The sequence below is a fragment of the Lycorma delicatula genome, chromosome 6 (assembly GCF_047948215.1).
Source record: "Lycorma delicatula isolate Av1 chromosome 6, ASM4794821v1, whole genome shotgun sequence".
Taxonomy (NCBI): domain Eukaryota; kingdom Metazoa; phylum Arthropoda; class Insecta; order Hemiptera; family Fulgoridae; genus Lycorma; species Lycorma delicatula.
In genome coordinates, this window is record NC_134460.1 from 139,147,043 (window position 1) to 139,169,073 (window position 22,031).

A 22,031-nucleotide genomic window follows, 5' to 3' on the forward strand; every position below is an offset into this window, starting at 1 on the left:
ATGCAGTTTGTTCCAGATGGTGAATTTGCATTTTTTTCACATCATTTTGTATAAAATTTTGTTGTCAATGAGTGGTTCATCCCTCTAACTCTAATGATAAATGTATTACGAATGATTGTTCACATGTAGTTCTATTTCATTTTGTTGTATTTTTACTTCATTTATTTTAAATTACATCATAAAGTTAAATCTAAAACAAAACCCATCAGTGCTGAGAACAGTGTGTAAAATAATATGCTGGTGAGAATGATTAAGGTTTTAAACAAAGTAATGAATTATAGCACAAAATGTACAAAAGAAAAGTGAAAGAGAAAATTTTTCACGGTTTACATAAGCCTTAAGAATACTTACTGTAGTATCCTCTGATAAGCTAAAGAATGTTTGTTCCAGCAATGCTGCCGTAACAAGGTCAATAAAAAATTTAGAAAGTGCACTTTAATAACACAATATTAAGAAGTTTATTGAATTTTAATTTTAATTTATTAAAATTAATTCATTATTTATAAAAAAAAACTACATTATCTTAATTATTATTAATTTTTCTTTATTCTATTAACATATGACAGGAACATATTTAAAAATATAACACTATCTTAACATAAAAATGACAAAAAAATATTAAATTGGCTGATTTTATTCACTTGCATGTTTTCTTCCCTCCTACTAAAAGTAAAAATTTCATAATCTTACGCTCCATGGTAGTTTTTCAACATTTTTTCGATCTGACATAACTAGATTATGTGATGAATTTATTTTTATGACTTGTTACATCATCATATCAACTACAGAGTGATATATTTATCACAATTCAGTGCATTACAATATATTGATTGAAAGCTAAAGCCGAAGAGAATAATAAATCCATTTAGCCTGCTTTTATCAATGTTCACTCTTGCACACATAAATACTTTTTTATAAAATAAAAAAGGTATAATTTGTATTATTAATTCTTAAATAAGCATAATTCTAATTTTTATTCATTTTTCTTTAATTTTTTTTATATTACTGGAATTCTTATTAAAATGTTATAAAATTAAGCAAAACTTTTTCTGAAAATTTTAACAATGAATAAAACATTTTATAATTTTTTTCTAGAAATTATAGGTTACGATAAATGTTATGCATCATTGTTAAAATAACACATGAAATATTTTAAAATCAGTAAAACAATTATTTTCCATCAGAAAAATTGTTTTTATTTGTACAATTTTTAATTCACACGTGATCTAAATTCATACGTGATCTTCATATAGCAAAGAAACCACTCCTGTACAAGTGACAAAATATAAATACCACCAAAACATTTAACAACTGTGAGATAGAGTAAAGGAAGGTAAAAAAGATACATAAATAACTGATAATTAAGATTTAAAAATGTGATGGAAAGCTGGAAATGTACACAGATACTGCACAACAGTTGATGTTCTAGCAACATGATAAAAGCTTTATAATTTTATCAGACAAATTCAATGATGAACCATAAGAGAAACACATTGTTCTGGGGTAAGTCTTTTATGTTTAATACTTAAACATTCAGCATAAAAATAATATGAACTCAATTTCTGTAAACTAGAAATGTAATTTTTGGAGATAAAAATTACTTTTGTGTAATGCACAATGACTATAGAACCCGAAATATAAAATATTGAAAAAATTAACATATTTAATGTAAATAATATAATGTAAATCAACTTGTTCCACCCAAGCACAGAATTAAGAACTATCTTACCTCATTTTGTTGTTTTTCTACAAGAGTACTTTCGCAGGATTATTAATCTCTACTATTGTAGAAAAACAACAAAATAAGTTAAGATTATTTCTGAATTCTGTACTTGGGTGGATCAAGTTAATTTATATTATATATTTATTAGTACAAAGGTGATACGGGTCTTGAAAGGATTGATTTAAAAATATATATATATATGCATATGGAATTATAAATACATATAAGTTCCTACATTATCTTGCATGTATAAAACAAATTCAAACCTCACAGTTGAGACATCAGTTCTAATGTGAGAGATGAATGCAAAAGAAAATTATACACTTTAAGTTTTTGTTACATATTATTTGCGCTTCAGTGATTTTTTTCACTACCAATCTTTAATGTATAGAATAAAAAATATATACATATTAAGGTGAAATTTATCAGAGATGAGATAAATTTAATTTCAATTCATCAGTGATGAATTCAATTTCACTTCAACCACTTTATTACTTGAGAGATAGGAATAAAGCAATATTTATCTAGTATGAATAAATGAGATGACGGATGGAATGATTGACTTGTTACTCAATATAATTCTGATTCAGCCTATCAATGGATTTGAAAAATGGATTAAATATATACTGTATTAAAATGTTTAACCAATTTTCCCTAGTAATCTATTTATTCAGTCCAAGATTTAAAATTGTTAACTATGTATTTACTACATAAGCAATTAATACAACTGACAGAGCAAGTGTTACATATACTGTGTTCTTTTTATTAAAGAATACAAATGTAATAATCAACAAAAAAAGTTAACATCAAGAACAGTACAACAAAACAAAACGTAATTAAAATAAAGAGAAAAAACAAGTACATACTATACAAACATCTAGTTTTCAAAATATGATATTACGCACGTGCATGCGCACGCACACACACACACACACACACACCCCACACATACATACACTAAGTTTTTATATAATTGTATTGCAATAATAACACAAAAAATAAATTTCTAACAATTACAAACACAAGCTCACATAGCATATATTACAACAAAAGACTAATTAACAGAAATTAAGTTAATTAACAGAAATCAAATGTATATTAAATAATTAAAAATTAATTCTGCTAGAAAGAAACCCGTTTAAAAAGGAAAATATCTTTTGAAAGGAAAGAACATTTTATCAATATGTACAAAGATCACCAAGAAACTATCAATTTCTTCAACTAATGCACAACAGAAAAACCTTCCTGATTTCATAATTTTTCACTATAAAAATATAAAACAATTCTTTGAAGAATGTAATTGAAATTAAGTAGAAATTTAATTCAAATAAAATTGTACAGGATAATTAAAAAATATCTGGTTCTACTGTTGGATTATTAAAATTTGCAATGTAAAAAATTTCATATCAAAGTAATTACTGCTAATTTTATAATAAATACCCATAAGTATCACACAATGGCTTATTTAAAGTTCATCTTTTGGAATTTCAAAATCTGTAATTTCATCATTTCCTTCTGAAGAAGAAACATCTGGTGGTATCACTGTTTTAGAAATAAGACCAAATTCATCAAGATGAGGTAATAGTTGGCAAATAATAGGTGATTCAACCCCCAGTATGTACTGACATGTATGAGGTTCTAGTAGATATAATGAAACAGAACTCGGTGATTGTCCTGGAACACATCGTAATTTAACTTCCGTTTCTCTAGGTTGTCCAGTTTTATCACAAATGCTACCCCCACCATAAAACAATGACACATGGGTTCTAGATTCAACTGATTTTAGTTGTTTATGAGGTCGTTTTTCTAACCATTCTAGATGAGCAGCTCTATCAAATGTACCAAGACGAACAACAGTTCGAGAACCATCTTTTTCTATATGATATTGTTCAACATGACGCCCATAACAAAATTCATATTTCCACCATCCTGAACCCTGTTAACATTTTAGGCAGGTTGTTTAATCAGTTTATATTGAATAATCAGATATAAATAAATTACTAACTTTTATCAGATATAACTTTTATTACTACCAGTAAAATTATGTGACACTGTATATGTAATCAATTCTTAATTGTTCTTAAAGTATGAATGTATAATATTTTTTTAAAGTCTACAAAATAAAAAAAAAATATTAACTTCAACTATAAGTTTATTCAAACTTGTTCTATAAGTGAGAAGATATACAAAATATTTCTTCTAAGAAATAGCAAAGAACCTAGCAAAAATTTCAATCACCGAGAGGAAAGTTTTTTCTAAACAATATTTTTAATTTAATAACCTAAACAAGTTAAATCCTACTAACTAATAGAATCATGCTGTTATAGAAAATTACAATTATTTTATATAAAATTATTAAATTTTACAACAGACAAATCCGGAAAAATAACTCTTTTTTACAAGTTTCATAAAAAATGAGTAACTAATTAACTATATATATATATATATATAAACACAATATTAAATAAAAATTTAGTAATTATATAGTTATAGAATTTATATCCTTTTTCAACTTATCTTCATTACTGTTAATCTATGTAACTGCTCTAATCATTATTATACGCATTTACTTTATGCATCATTTACATGCATTATGCATGTATCATTAATATTGCATAAATTGTTAGATTTTCTATTTTAAGCTGTTTCAATTTATTACTGTTTGTAATTTCATTTTTAATGGCTAGATAATTAACTACATGGTGTACACTTCCTTGTTCATATGTAAATACAAGTTTGCTGTTAAAGAATGACATTTTTAAAATACAAAATAATGTTTAAGTATCCACTTCATAATTATAAAATTAGTGTATGGTGTGTTGTTCCTGATAATTGTACATTGGGGCCAATATTTTTTTACTGGACTGTCGATGCAGAAACGTACTGTACAATTTTCACACAAGTCTATGCTCAGTTATATATCTTCTTTTTTTTTTTTCTGGGAGTCACGAGTTATCATCGTCCAAACATGATGTAAGTTTTAAAAAATTAAATGTTACAAATTCACAATTAAACAGAAAAACAATAAAAATATATCTTAAAATGTAAAAACTTGTAGCGTATGCTAAGATCAGAATAAAAAAACAAAGATACACTAATATTTGATTAAGATAATAAAATTACCATCTGCTTTACAGCAATTGGCATGAATAGCTGAAACACACTACAGTAATTTAAATACTTAAATATAAACGGACGGCCCTAAAAAACTTTAAAACATAAGATAACATTTCATTATCCCCTAGAATAGTTTGCATGTTAGCCCCTACGTTAAACTTGCGACGCAATCCTGCATAATAGATACAATACACAAGGATGTGGTGCACTGTTAGTTGGCAGTCACAGTGAACACAAACTGGTGCATCTGTTTGAGTCATCAGATATCCATGAGTGAGCTAGCGTGCGCGCTATTCGCAAATAGCAGATAATAACCCCTCTCAATGGTTATTTCTGTATGAGGAACTCCATGGTGAAACACTATTCTTAATTGGGTGAAGTTAATTGTTAACTGTAGCATCCCACTCACTCTGCCAACCATGAACTATCCAATTCAGGAAACAGACAAGACCATCAGAAGCAATGCAACTGGCAAAAAGAGGATGAAAACAAGCCTCTTTTGCTGCACTATCTGCATGCTCATTGCCTGGAACTGTCTGTATTGCTTGTATGACTGGGGCTTCCAGCAGAAGCTCACTGTTGTATTACATCTAGTCAGTCATTTGCGAAATGACACACTGAATCTCACAAACAAGAGGGTGTCTGGAGTATAAATCACTAACTGCCTGTAAGGCACTCATTGAATCTGAGCAAAAAAGAACATGTCAAAATTTCTGGGTTAACCAAATGTAACGCCTTAATAATGACATACAGTTTTGCAATGAAAATACTGGTGATGCTGGAAGGCCAAACATGTATGTTCTGTTGCTAACCACAAAACCACAACCAAAAGAATTAATGTTTCTAGAGCCGTCCGTATAAACTGTAATATCAGGATTCATACTATTTATAATACCATAAATTTCACTTTGCAAGATAACCGGATTTGTGTTCTTTTAACTGCCAAGGAGGGTAATAACATGGAGCAACAGTAAGGACTGGAGACACCTTGCAAATTCCTGGTTCAACAATAAAATAAAATCATTGATTACAGAAAAAGATAAGTTTTGGGAACAGGTAAAGAGAGATAGAGGGAATTTTCAATTATGAAATAGAATTAAAAAATTAAGAACTGAGTTAACTTCCCCGATTTGTAAAACAAAAGGAAACTATTATTTTAATACATTTAATAACTTTTATAAAGATACCAAAAAATCCTGGTCAATTGTCAATGCATTCCGTAACAAAAAGGTTTAGGTTAACAGTGAAGAATGTTGTAGGAAGAACTTTAAAACTGAAAGTGATGAGCAATTGCAGGATGTTTGCAATATTTTTAATCAGTAATTTAAAAACACTGTAGTAAATACATTAACAAAATGTTAGGGTCCTCGGTTTGATTTTACAGACCAAACAGGAAACAGTCAACATACTACTGGAGGTAATTGTATATTTAGAGCTGAGAAAAGGCGTTGAGCTTTGATGCCTAGCAGAGCAGACGATATCAGCTGTTCCTGTTATTAATTAGGATGCTAGTTCAAGAATACCTTCAATGTAGCCATATAGGAGCATATCATTTGCTTCCATCTGTTACAAAGAAATGGCTCACCACTGTCCACTAGCAGACTTACCATAGGGCTAGGGCGAAAAGCACCCATGACAAGACAGATGAATGAATGAATGATGGACTGCATCGAGCATTTTTAGTACAGTGGCCTATGCCAAGAAATAAGCCATGCAGTCATACTCTAATCAGGAATGGACCAGAGCTCAGTAGAAGAGCAACATGCATACATGATCAGCTCCCCAATGGGTATTATACAGAACTCTCAGCATGTCTAACATTTTACCTTCAGCTCCTTCAAATGTGTTACCCATGTTAGTCATTGGTAAAATCACATACCTAGAAATCTAACCCATGTGCATGTTTCAAGTGGTTCACCGTTAAATAAAGTTGAGGGTCAATGTGTTCCCTCAATCAGGAAAAGCAAATGCACTTGGTTTTTTCCTGGTAAAATGTGAATCCAGTAGATTAAACCACAATTCTAAGCGGGTTATTGTGTTTTGAAGCAGCCTCTCACCTGTAGCTAATGTTCTACATGCTACGTACATTGAAAAATCATCTACAAATAAAGAACATATAACCAGTTTTCGCATGCAGTTTGTTACATTATTTATGGTACAGCAAACAAAGTAACATTTAAAACACTTCCCTGAAGTACTCAGTTTTCCAGTGTAAAACTGGAACGGTACCATCGTTCCAACTCAAACTTAAAAGGGAGGACTACATAGAAAATCCCTGACAAATGCAAGGAGATTACCTTGTACACCCCATTTATGAAATGTATTTAGGATTTCTTTCATCCATGCCATGTCGTACGTCTTTTGCAAATCAAAAAATACAACAACCAGGTGTTGGCAAAACAAAAGACGTTTTGAATAGTAGCTTCCAGGGCAACAACATGATCAATAGACAATCTGCTCCAGCAGAAAACAAATTGTTCTGGCGAAGTCATGGAGTTTCTCTCAAGGTACCACACTCACACTAGCAGACGATGGTTTACCATTTGTTTCATCACCTTGCACAGGGTACTGGTCACGGAGATAGGACGATAACTTGACGGGCATGATTTATCCTAACCAGGTTTTAGTATGGGGATTACCAGTGCCTCTGACCAAGATTCTGGGAATACTTGGTCAAAGAATATCTAATTATAGATATACAAAAGATGTTGCAGTGCACTATTTGGAAGGTGTGGTAACAAACTGAGCCTGATATCATTTCTGAGGGAAGTGTCAAGAATTATTCACGGCATATCTTAGTTCATTATAAGAAAATGGAAAGTTTAATTCATTATTTGAGTCTCCAATCACCAACGGGATATTTTCTACCTGCAACTTATGTCTCAGAAACTCAAGGCAGTACAATGATGTAATTGAAACGATCCTGAACTACCTTCCAAATGTGGTCGCCACATCAACTGTTACAGTAACAAGGTCTCTGCTGCTTTACAGTCCAATCAGCTGTGGTGAATGTATTGATCCACACATGGTTTGAACTCTTTTCCATACAATAGATGATTGTGTTATACAAGAAATGGATCTGACATAATTTAACCAAGATTTCCGTTTAGCACACCGAAAACTCGACAGCAGACAGATGTAAAGCATTGCAGAAGATGTAAAGCATTTCAGTCATTGGTCTTCGATTGAAATTACATAAGGTACTACACTGATTTCTTAGTGCTCATCTGCAGTCTTCATCCCACCAAAGAACAAGGCAGCCTCTTTCCAGAGGTTAAAGGTATGAATTCATTGGCAGTGTCATGAAACTGGTGTGCAAACTTGGCAAGTTAGTGGGTCGCACTACTTGTCATAATCACTAAAGGAATCCTTGTATCCGATCCAGTCTGCTTTCTGAACCATCCATCTGCGTGGCTGACTCTGAGGTAAATCACTATATCAACTGAGATAACAACCAGTCTATGATTGTTTCCAAAGAAGTTTCTGGAAATGCAACAGGTAAGATGTGGGAATAAGGTTGCTGAACATACTGATAGATCGATGCACCTGTTGAAGTTGATATAAACATGCATCATCCATCGTTCAACAAGCAAAGATCTAAGTTTTGCCTCAGTCGATCAACTATATTGCCTCAGAGAAAACATGACAATGAGTCCCAATAATGATGATGGGAGTTGAAATCACCAATTGTTACAAATGGTATAGGAATCTGTAAAAACAGACTCCATCCTCACTGATGTCTGAATTTGGAGATTAATATAGGTTGCAGACACTCATTTTAAAAGGTGCCAATATCTTCACTGCAGCTGCAGGGATGTTTGTTGTTAGCAGAATATGGGTTGCTATTACAATTTCCTTCAGGAAAACAGCTACACCCTCATGTTCTCTATCCTCAGTTGTCTGATGGTCACATCTTTCACAGACATATCCGCGAAAGGGATATGTCATCCTGGGGATGGAGGCGAGTCTCCTGCAGACACATTATTAAAGGATTCTGTTCCCAGTAGGACTTCAATATCCTCAAGGCGGGAATGGAACTGCAAACATTCCATTGAACCCATAAATAGTCTATTCCTGTTATTACAGAACTGCATGTATAGTATTTATCAAATATAATCCAGTTTTTCTTTTTGCTGTTTATTACTTTTAGGAAGTGCTTTGCTTCTTCAGGCACTTCAGCTCAATTCTCAAAGAGACCTTGAGATGGTGGTGGGGACTTGGAAGCCTGGGAGGCCGGAGATACCATACCAGGTGATAATTCTTTAATTGATACCTTCATAGGAATCTTGGAAGCAGGGACTTTATTTGTTGTGCCAAGTAAAGCTGTTTTCGATAAACCACTGTCGGTCTTTCCACCAATAATTCTTTTCTTCTCTCTTGTATTTTTTGTTAGCTCTGAAATAATCATTGCAAGAGAGGCAACCTGACCAGACAACACCTGAACAAGCTATTTCAATTCATTGCAGGATCCGCACTGTTGATTACCAGCATTTGTAGGGTTTGCTAAGATGTAGCTGCTTCAAAAGGAGACATCGGTTTTTACCAGGTTACAGGCTTCTTACCAGTATGGCTTCTTCCAAGATGGAGCACTGCATCACACATCAAACAATTTACTAGCAGTGTTCTTGCAGATTTTACAGAAGAATGAACTGTCAGAAGAGAACGTGGCCTTCATGATACCCAAATTTGTGTAGTTGCAATTTTTTCCTTTAGGTCTATATCATGAGTAAAGTTTATGAATCAAATGCCCATGCTACTGATAAACTGAAGGTTAACATTCAACAAGAAATTGACAACATTGATGACAATGTCTTGCATCAGGTGACTCTCAAGATCTCTCAACTAGTAAAGTCTATCGCTGTGCAGCGTGCTCACTTTTGTAGAATAAATGGTAAATATGTGAACTTTTGCTACTGTAAATACAAAATTTAATTTATTTTCTGTTTTTTCTATCATTCATAAAATACTACGTGACACAACTGCTTAGACTATAGTGATTCAGTTTTAACCCAGTATATATCACAAGTACTTGTTATGTTTTCATTATAAAATTCATTTATTATGTAAATTCAATAGAAATGTTTAAACTAGTACATCATTGACATAAATGTACCCATGAAAGAACATCATGTGTGTGAATGATACTATTCATATCACAATAATCAAAATTTATAAATAAATTTCAGATAATAGAGCAACTGGGACCCTCATTTTGATAATAAAATTTGCCTTCAAAGTAATTTTAACTGCATAAATTACATATTGTTTACCATTTATTATTATAATTATTATCATACTATTTATTACTGTATTAATGTTATTAAGTTTAGCTTTCAAAATAATGAACTGCTGCTAATTGTGGTTGAATTATTAAAACTAAATACTACTAAAAATTGAAATCACTCCCACGATATGATAGGAAATTTTAATTAATAACAATGACAACCTTGTTGATACCAAGAACTTTTAACAAAATATGTTTTTGTAATCATTTTGTGTTGACAATGAGAAAATTCTCAAAAACACTATGTTTTGTTAAGTGTTCTTACTTCTTACTATCCTTTATCTGATGCACAATATAAATAAATATAAATATACAAATTAATTAAAAAAATTTCCCTCTTTCACTTTACTACTAACAAATAAAAATACAAAAACTATAATAAAAATAATATAATCTAAATACTGACATTAAACAAATAATATACATACACCATGTAAACAGCTTTCTCCAGAAAGAAAACTTTCAACAGCAGATTTATCTTGTACTGGTGTAACTTCGGGAACTTCTTTTTCACCTGATGTTTGGGGAGTCTCTTCACTAGAGTCAACATGTCTTAATTCTACTCTTACTCTAGTTTCACCGTCCTGAAAAAATTTTTAATAAACAAGCAAATAAAACACAGTTTTTAAAATAACACAAACTCTCATTTAATATTTTCAGAATCAAATTACAATAATACACATAAAAAAATAATAATTACACTTAATTATAAGATAAAAAATTGTGGGTATCTTAAGAACAGGTCTTTATAATGTTATAAGTCTTGACAGGCATATTTTATAAATAATTGTTTTGAATAAAATTAATTAATTAGTAGTAACTTTACAAATTAAACACTAAAAAACAAACCACAGGTATAATAAAATCATATTTTTGTTGAACAAATGATATTGAAAGGCAAAAAGATAAAAGAAAGAAAATCTGAATAATTCAGGAGGTACACAGGAGGCTAAGTAAAAAATAAAGGGTAGTTGATCATAAAAAAATAAAGACAAAAAAGTCTATTAAAGGTTCTATACTTATTTTAAATATTCTACTTAATTTTTTAATACAGTTATTGTACTGTGTGCAGGCAGCATATGTAATGAATTATCTTCTTCAGAAAAGGGTACATTAGCTTACTTTACACAATCTGTCCCATACTGTCTTATGGATGTAATGCATATGAAGAATTACTTAAGAATAAAGCAAGATTATTCACAATTTTTTTCTTAGAGTAATGAGGTTCATTATGCAATCAATTCCTGTAACTAATAAACTGTCACTTGTGGGGCTGAACAGAAATTCTATTTTGTTGGGCTTGGCAAGCTGATGTACAACATTGTATTCAGCTCAGTGAAAACGGCAAAAGAAACCACTAACTAGTATTTTCTTGTAAACCTGGCATGGAATGCCAAGATCATAATATCTACCATGCATACAAAGAACCACCAATTTATAAGCAAGTTTTCTTGAGGAGATTTCAGCTGGAATAGCATTATTGTTTTTATTTCTTCACTACCTGAATTATTCACATCCAGCCATATTTATTTTTGAGGTGAAACACGTTAAGTAAAGTACCTGTTTTAGGTTCTTGGCTATAATGGAGGCAATCAGATTTTTCAATGCTGAATCTTCTAGACAAGACACAAATTCATATTATAAATGTCATAAATTCATATTAGCATTCCATATTATCAGTTCTGAATGATAAGGCTCAGTTTTTTTAAAGTACGGTATTTTAACAAAACACTCCTACTGAAATTTAGTTCAGAATTTCATAAAATCCATCAAAAGAACACCAATTTGGTCCCAGAAAACAAACAGGAGCCATAATCTATGCTGCCTAGGTTTGCTTGAATTTTTTGTCCTCTAGTGAACTTGAATAACATCATTACAAGTATTGCAGATGTTGCATTGACTTAACATTAACATTACAAATCCAAGTTTCATAACCAGTAGCAATGTAGTAAAAACATTTTGTCTCTCCCTCCCTCATTCTCTCTCTCTTGTTATAAAATATAAAGATATAAAAGTATTTCATAAACTGGATTTTGCGAAATGTCATTGCTGTAAATTAACTATAATAGCTACCTAATAATCAATTGAGACTATCCTCATGTAAAAACACTCAATGATCCAGTCACAATTTAATAGCAGTAATATTTTTTTTGACAAATACTTCAAATATAACATTCACAATACTGAAAATTTATACAAATTATTATAATCTATAATAAATTTAAAGGAATTCCCATTATTAAAAACTATATTCCGATTTATAATTAATATGTATAAAAAACCTTAAGTATTTAACATATCAACTACAGATCTAATAGAGTGACATCAGTAAGGTATCAGTTTAAAAGAAAAGACGAAAAATATATAATTTAAAGAAAAATGTAAAGACATAATGGAACAGACTGCAAAGAATAAAGACATAATTTAACGGTCAAAAGTGGTGATGCAGTACAAACAATGAGTCAAGACACTTCAATAATCTTTGATGACCATATACAAATGAGGTGGAAGAATAACATCAAATATGAAGTATGCAGAAGCTGAGTATAGGAAGATTACCCAGAAATAGAAAGGAAAAACTAGGGATTTCCAGCAGTCAATGAATCAGTGTAAAATTGAGATTGTTATTTTTTATTACTCTGATCAAAATAACACATTAATATATACATGACTGCAGCAATTTTTAAGAACATAAAATTAAAGCAACTATACATATGATACAGCACAGTTATGACATCTGTTTGACTATGTAGAACTTCGAGTATATCTGGCATTATGAAAACAGTTGTGCTTAAACAGTATTCTTTGAATAAATGACTAACAATTATTTATAATTAATATGCCTACCTATTTTAATTTACAACAGGAATTAATTAATACAAAAGGAAATTTATTATAGCTTATCATCTTGATAGAAAAATTTTGTTCTTTTTCTAAAATTTAGTGTATGCTGAGGTCGTGTTATGAATAGAAAGCAATAATCTAACAAAAATGGAAGAGTGATTTAATTTCCAAAACATATGTAAACAAATGATTTAAATGTGGCTTTGACTGCTGATATTTCAGCCTTCCTTCACATTCTTTAATTTTTACAATGATCTCCTTAAAGTATTATTTTAATCAGGAATACAGATCAGAACTATAAATGTTCTTAAAATAACCCATAGTCAAACAGAAAAAGAAATTAAGCTGCAAAATTTTTTTTCAGTTCAAAGACCCTTAAACAATACAACATTGAAAGATACAAGAGAAAATCTGTATGTGTGTGCACAATAAATAATATAAAAGAATAAAATTTTAGTAAAAGACATTTTAGAATAAGAATTTAAGGATGAAATAGAAAAATGTTGTACATAAATGACTGATCTTTTAAAGTGTGGATATCCATCAGTAATATCTTAAAGTGGGAGTCGCATGGGACACAGAAAAGGTTACTTCTGATAATTGTGTACAGGATCTTTTACTATCAGAATTCAGAACAATTTACTATTTCACTTTTCAATGAAAATAAAGTAACAGACAAATTTCATTTCAATGAAAATAGAATAATAGAAAAATTTAATCAAAATTCTAGTTTAAAAATCACTTCACCCTGAAAAATATTGTTATAAATTATGCAAGATCTTTCTAATCAAGAGAAAAGAAAAAATATTTTTCATTTTATTTTTTAAATACATAAAATAATAGATTTTTAGATGTAACAAGAGTATATTTCGGATCACAACTCAAGGCTATCCATAATATTCTTCCATTATTTTCAGTTGATGCTGTTACATAGATTTTCTGTTTTTTTTTTTTTTTAATAAATAACTCAAATATTTACACAAAATCAGTATTAAAATATGAACATCAGTAACTCAATTTTTTATAACATAAATTTTTAAAAGAAATAAACATAAATAGTACATGGCTTCACGAACATGTATGCATGCATACATGTTTGTGAATAACTGTCCTTAATTAAAAACACAAGTTTTTAATTAAGGACAGTTATTCCTCAAAAAATTGAAATCTTAAATTACCCAGATATATTTAGGAACACAGAAACCATAAATAGTTTTATTTTATGATATATCTATAACATCTATTAGCATACTATAAAATTATCACCCTCAACATTTCAAAATAATCATGCTTATGTTAGATCCCAAGCATAAGCTTATGATTATGAGTATTCATGCAGCAGTGATTAGGTAAAGCATAATTAATTAAAATAATGCATGAAAACCAATAAAAACACAAAACATATCAGGCACAAGTCAATTTAAATTATAATAGAGATGATAAAAAAAAATTGACAAAACAAAACAATCTTCCTTTCCTCTAGTATAATTTTTTTCTTTATATATTTTTTTTTAAATTGCATCATAATTAATAAAACAAAACTAATTAAATAAACAGAAAAATTAATAAAACACATTTAAAACCATGTAAGTTCTGAAAATAACACACCACCGATTTTAAGTATTACTGTTCAAAATTATTATTTTATTATAAAAAAAATGATGAAGACAACATTTAAAACTTCTAGTAGCAATACAAACAGAAAATGTTAATCAATGAATAGTTAAAAGTGAGGGAAATTCATAAAATGTTCAGGTATTAATAAATAATGATAGTTGAAATTAAGCAAGCAAGTTAAAAATGTTTTGTCTTTAGAACAAATAAGAATGTTTTGTTCTTTAGAGAAAATGCATAGTTTTTTCACAACTCAGGTTAGGTTTTAAAAGTTAATAAAATTCATCAAACAATTTTACCAAATATAGAAAATTGAAGAGAATTTCTATTTTTTTTCTTCAAAAATATAAAAGTTAAAATAACAGTAACATATAAAAAAGTTATACTTAAAACAGAATTAAAAAAAACCTACACAAAATTAAAATTAATTTCAATTTAATAAAGTTATCAGGTGAAAATAAACATAGTCGGTGATGAGTATTCTACTCATGGAACAAATTTTCATCCAGCTAGCAAAAGGTTTTTAAGGATGATTCAATAATCCAACTTAAGAAAATATATAGAAAAAATAAATATAATAATCATATATCTGTTCATAATATAATATCAATAATACTGACCACAGTTAATATTACAAAAATATTAACTACTACTTTTGAAATATTAATACAATTAAATATGTGTAATTATTATAAATACGTCACCATTAAAACTTTTGTTACATATTTTATCATAAAAATAAAAATTAATAAATGAAACAGAAGATTAAAAGAAAAATCGATTTTTATTAAAAATTACTCAGTAAAAAATCAGTTATATAAAAATAAATATTTGCAATAAAAATTTTCAAAACTCAGTTTTATTTTCTTAAAAATAATCATTCAGAACAATTTAATTAATTATTAAGAAAGATGACACTTAAGCTAAAAAAAAAAAAAAAATAGTACATGAATGTTATGTGTACTTTATCAACTGAAGTGCATAAATAAATAATAGGCTGGAACAATATTATAAAAATCCAAAAATAAATGAAATTAATCACTTCAATGCTTACTATATATTTTGATAGAAGAGCTTTTAATTGACTTGAAATTAGTCCTAAAACCATATGGTTTTATCCAGCGACAGAATGTCATGAGACTAGTTGTAGGTCATAAAACTTTATTACAAAAAAAAAAAAAAATGAATTAAGATGGATGGCTGAAACTGGTAAAATATTTTAACAAAATCCAAAGAAATATTAATATTTTACAAAGAATAAACCTGCTCAAAACAATCTTAATTAAAAAAGTAAATTAGAACTAATACACTAGTTAGAACTTTTATAATATTAAGAACTATTGCCATGTATTGTGCAGTTCTTCATAAGTTTGCAGCATATGTTATAAAAATTGAAGATTAAATTAATACTGGAGGTAAAACCAGAAGAAAGAAAGGCTTCTAACACAGATACAAGTAAGATATCTGCCAGTAATTTACTACGGAAAATTAGGATACCAACTAAACATACTAAGGAATACAAGAAATAAGAGAGGTACCTAAGTACAAAAATGAGAAAAAAGAATTAGACTTAAAATTTGAATGGTAGAAAATAATTAAATGAAAGAAAAGAGATTTTTTTTAATACAAATAAAACTAAATGCAAATAAGCAATAAACATACAGTAAAATGAAAATATATCCTCAAAAAAATAGTATTAAAAAAAATTATGTAGAACCTAAAAGAAGATGAATATGTAAATATACTGTGTACACGACAGAAAAAGCTACTACAGTGTTTACAGTTGAAACTATCTAATTCAATCAAAAAAAAAAAAGAAAAAAGTGGTTTTGATTAATAAACCATTTTAATTCAATGATTTTTTAAAACATCATTGCCATAATTTTAAAGAACACTCTAAGACATCTAGACAACATTAATATATATCCAAAAGAAATAACCCAATTAAAGCTTTCTCTATATGTTATTAAGGGTTACGGTCTTTATGAACTTTACATCTATACTTCAAAGAGAAAATTAAGGCTTCCTGTAGTCATAACCATAATGAATTTTAAGATGAATTAAGGAATTCTTTACAGCATAGTATTTTTTTCATACATACCCAGATTGTAACATTTTACAAGTGTTCAGTTTGCTTGCCGTTTGACAGAAGACAAATAGTTCAGTCGACTTTATAATTTTGATTTTTGTACAGTGTAGTTATTTGACTTTAGTATACATTTTTATAAATTAAGATACACAATTTATTTTATGTGGAATCTCTCTCTTTGTAATCTATAGTTTCCATTTTTTTCAAGAATTTTTTTTTTTAAGTTTATAGTGAAATTTTACTTCATACATTTCAAATTGGAATAGGTAAGTAGTTATGCATATTAAAATAAATGATAAAAATATAAAACTGTAACTGTCATAAAACATAACTACAAATATGAAATCACAACTACTCTAGTTAAAAGTGAGACTAAGAAAAAGTGCCAGAAAAAAAATCAGCATTCTATAAAGAAACATCTTTGTGATTTTAAACCATGAAAGCGTTATTTTTTCTCAATGACAAACTGTAAGAGATAGCTTACAGAAATAGCTTATTAGTTTTCTATTAAAACAAATTGATCAATGTTTAATAGCATTTTTTAAAGAATGAACAAATAATTAATTATGTATACTGATTAAATATGAATTGATCTCTTAAATACAAAATTCATTAATTTGACAGGTATAACAAACTCTCTACAATTAAAAAAAAACTGCCTGCTTGTGATTCAAAATAAGGAACTTTGGTGTATTAAAATGGCGAATCTTTTTCATTAAAAGTTTTTCTTTTAAAACTGTTCATCTCTGAAAAAATATTCTCTCTAGAAATTTTAAAAATATATTGCAACAGCGTTCCAGCCTATTGCTAAATGTTTACTACTAAAATAAAGTCCAATGAAAAGAGAAAAAATCAATAAGAACACAAACTTTAAAAAGAATTATAAAATAATCTCAAAGATTCATCTTGTTTCTTGTAGTACAATTAAAAAATAATATTTATATCAATAATCATTTGAAATCAAACCAAGTAGCAATCAAAATGTACTGTTCTGTACCTCAATCCGTATTTTCAATCTTGAACGCCTCTTCAACTGTAAGAATTATAATTTTTATTATCATTTATTGAAAAGAAAACTTTTCATATTCAAAAAATTAAGTAGTGTAAATTTTATCTTTATTACTAATATATTTTTTTTGGAACTAAATAAAATTTTAATTTTCAGGTAATAGAAGAAATATTTAAATTTACTTATATGAAAACATAAAAATATTAAAATGTTTTCAGATTGACAAACGTTTTAACCTTATCCAAACGATAAGGTTAAAATACACACAAAAAAGCTACAGTTTAAATGTAAATTTTCATTTTCTTACAATAGGAAACAAGGTACATGAAATTTAAACTCAAAACTTGTGATTCTATCAAATTCTCAGTAATAAATTCCAAGCAGGTTTCTAGAATTTTCTACTGTTGATATTTAACTTGCATACAACAATAAACTAATATTTCTTATTCAAGTGATTATAATCTTCATTTTTTTAACAATAAACAGTTAGGAAAAACAAGGATAGAGCTTACAAAAACGCATTTTAAAACAAAAACTAATAGAATTGTTAAGTTGCTGTAATCTAGATTAGCTCTTAAGACTGTATTTTGCTAAGTTCTACTTTAATTTGTTGAAGTCATTTATAAATACTATTTAACTCCTCTGTATTTTTGGGATGAAATCTACTTAGATCTTAATGTTTAATATAATATGCGATGAATTTGAAAAGTATCTACACACCTATATAAACATGATTATATGTGGGGGATTGTAATCCATGTACTGTGAGTAATGTTTTCTGGAAAGATTGGTAATCCTGCATTGTGTGTTGAATACTTCCACAAGCCAGTCAAGCAGGTAACTTTGAAATGAGAAGGTGTGTCTGGTTTTTTGCTGTTCATTAAATGTTTGTTGTCTATGAATAATTAAGACCACATCTTCTGTGAGAGCTCAGAATGGTGATAAATTTAGAAGAGTGAATATTTCTTGTTGAATAAGTCTTCCATGAGCATGATATGTATACACATACAGTGAAACACAATTTCCCATTAAGATTTCCAGGTACATCAGTTCCTAATCGACATAATGTAAAAGTGCTAATCAGAAAATTTAGGGATAGGGTAAAGGACTATGACTGAAGAAGTAGACCATCAGTTCTTGATGAAGAAAAACTACAAAACATACCAGCTGCTATGTAACATACTTTCAACAAGTCCATGCGAAAGCTGATCTAACAGAACATGAGAGTGTTCTGGCTCAACAGTGTCATCAAAAGTTGGCTTGATGAGATAACATCGATGTTGCAACTGCACACAAGGCAATTGGTAAAAAGCTCAGTCTTATCCCATATTACGATAAAAAGTTAAAAATTAGTTCGGCACAGACTGTGAAAGGCAAATTTAATACTGTGAATGGTTTCAACAGTTTCTAACAGACAAGTCTGATGATATTTTGGACTATATTTTCTCCACCAATGAGGCACAGTTCCATTATCAGGGAAGTGCACAAACAGAACTCAAATTTATGGTTTGCCAAAAAGCACATGTCATATTTTAAATTCCTCTATAAGACTAGAAAATTGGGGTGTACATTACAATCCAGGGAATAGTCAGCCAGATGTTCCTTCACAAAAATAATAAATTCAGCTCGTTATTGTAATATTACTCACCATTTCACGGGAGAGCTAACAGAGGATGAAATTAATAATGCTTGGATTCAACAAGAAAATGGGATCACACATAAAGCAGTCCATGAAGTTACTGCAAGAGGTTTTCAGAAACTAAATCATTTCCAAGGACTTGCCACCTCGTTCTCCATATTTAAACTCGCTGAATGTTTACTTCTGGGGTTATGCAAAAGGTAATATTTATTGAGGAAACTACCACAACCTCCAGGAACTTTAAACTGCTATTCATGATTTTACCAAGCACATTCCACATGAACAACTCACAAGGATCTTTGAGAACAAGAAGAAAAACATGCAAATCTGTCTTGTTCATGTAAACCTTATCTAACTGCTGTAAGGCAAGTCTATGTTACAAATTGTACTGAAAAATTACAAGTGAATAGTTACTTTTCAAACACACCATATAATTAATTAGTTATCCAGATGAATTCATGAATACTAAGCATAAGCATTTCTGTAAATTATTTGAAGTACTTAAAAGCATTTTACATATTCATGTTAACAAATGTTTTTTTCCTTATAGAATATATATATATTCAATATTTTTACACGGAATGTTATTATTTGATTAAGCTCATCAAGAACTATAATCAAATTTGGTTAAAATAAATATAGCAAAAAACCAATTTTCTTCACTTCATCTTCCACAACATTAATGGATATAGTCAAATTTTAAAGGAAAGCTGCAGATTACAAAAAATAACACTTATATAAATGATTTTTTATAAAATAAAACTGTTAAAACGGTAAACAAAATTTACTCACTCCAACTTCAGCTATTATCCTATTTTCTGTCTACTATACGTTGAGGCCTGAAGTAAAGAATCTGCATGGGTGTAGTATATGTAAATACACAACAAATACGTATGACAACCTTCAACCGGTTGATCCAATCCACCAGGTGGACAAAAATGACAAAACTTTTAAAAATAGCTACCACACGATAAGAATGTCAATCATTACATACGCCTGTTATTAATCTCAGATTATCAAAAAATACTAGTTATTATATAATTATAAATATGTTACGTCTACAGCAATGTAAAGAATACACAATTATTGAAAAACTTATACTAATTTTAAACAAGGCATATTTATAAACTAAGGGCTATCGGCTTATATTTAATGGGTCTGAACATCATTTCACACACGCAGGGCCACCTATCGGCTAATTACAAAACCACTGCAGTTGTTTTGATTCAGTAGTCATTTGCCTACCGGTGAATGCAGATCATAATGTCCACGACAATCGTTTCTCCTGCCAGTTGTGAAGTGCGCACTATGATTCAATTTTTGTGTGCAAAAGGATCTTCAGCTGCTGAAATTCATCGGAAGTTGTGCCTAGTATAAGGATCTACAGTAACGAGTGAAGGAAATGTTAAGACAATGATGTTAAGACTTTAAAAATGGCCGCATAAATGTGCATGACAAAGAGCGAAGTGGCAGGACCAGTATTCAAACTAACAAAATTGTTGAACAAGTGAACCAAAAACTGCAATGCGATCGGCGACTGATGATTAGGATGATATGGAAGTAATACTGCACGAATTAGGATTCAGATTGCTGTAAGTATGAATAAGTTGCATGAACTGATTTTGAAATGAAGTTTGTCACTTGGTTTCATCTTTTTTATATGTGACAAATGTTACATCAAACATTTCATCTGGATCCACACAGCAAACTGTGAAAGAGTGGAAGGCAATCTGTGATCAATATGAAAAAAGGACAAATTTCCCTCATTGCTATGAGATAATTGATGGCAAAAGTAGAATTATAAAACCGTGGGGTTCAAGGAATGAATATTTTTTTAACTACAAGAAGTTTTTTCTATTGTGTTAATGGCTGAAGTTTATTCTAACTATTATTTCCAATATATTGATGTAGGATCTTCTGGCCACAAAAGAGACTTAAATATATTGAAAACAAATGAGCAAGGTAAAAAACTTACTAACACACTTTAAACTTGCCACAGCCTGTACCTTTGCTTAACGATCTGTCCGGACAACCCATGTCCTACTTCTTTGAAGCTGATGAAGCTTTTTCTATGTGAGAAAATGTCAATAGACTATATCCTGCAAGAAAATTGACTTGGTAGCAAAGAGTTTATAACTAACTATAGGCTGTCCAGAACACAGTGTTGTGTTGAATGTCGATTTGGCATATTGTAAATAAATAGTGCATTCTTCATTGCCAATCGATGTTAGTATTGATATGCTGATATCATTATCCAAGCATGCTGTGTGCTTCACAATTTCATAAAACATTGAAATGATTACAATTTTGAAGACACTTTGTCATGCCCTCTAGAGAAAGTATTCCTGCAATTGGGGCAAGAGGAAACAACACTGGAGTTGAAACCAGAGACATTTTCAAAAGTTACTTCTGTTCTCCTGCAGGCTTAGTGCCCTAGAAAAATCGTTCTTGTATCATTGCAGCATAGGAACTTTATTGGTACAAGTATACAGTACAAGCTACTAACTAGTAAAAGCAATAACTTTGTATCAAATTCTTTAAAATTATCAACTAGTAAGTTTTGTATAATGCCTTCTAGTAGATTATAATTATCACCTACTTAAAACTTATTTCATATAACTTTTAATTTTAAAATAAAATTTATTTTTTATTACTACTTATCAACATTAGATCTTGTGTTTTCATTCATCTGGTCCCATTTTTTACAAATAA

The 22,031-nt window shown here is 29.4% G+C and overlaps 1 protein-coding gene across 3 annotated transcripts in view; it reads right to left on the reverse strand.

Annotated features, from left to right (window-relative positions):
- Positions 1 to 518: 518 nt before the first annotated feature.
- The window catches only part of LOC142326277 (endoplasmic reticulum lectin 1), a 50,875-nt gene continuing 29,362 nt past the window's right edge, over positions 519 to 22,031 (reverse strand). For all 3 annotated transcript variants that reach the window (XM_075368631.1, XM_075368630.1, XM_075368629.1), the window contains 2 exons: positions 10,553 to 10,708; positions 519 to 3,659 (listed from right to left, as the gene is read on the reverse strand). In XM_075368631.1, the coding sequence (XP_075224746.1) occupies positions 3,189 to 3,659; positions 10,553 to 10,708 (627 nt within the window). In that variant the 3' untranslated portion in view covers positions 519 to 3,188. The remainder of the gene's footprint in view (positions 3,660 to 10,552; positions 10,709 to 22,031) is intronic.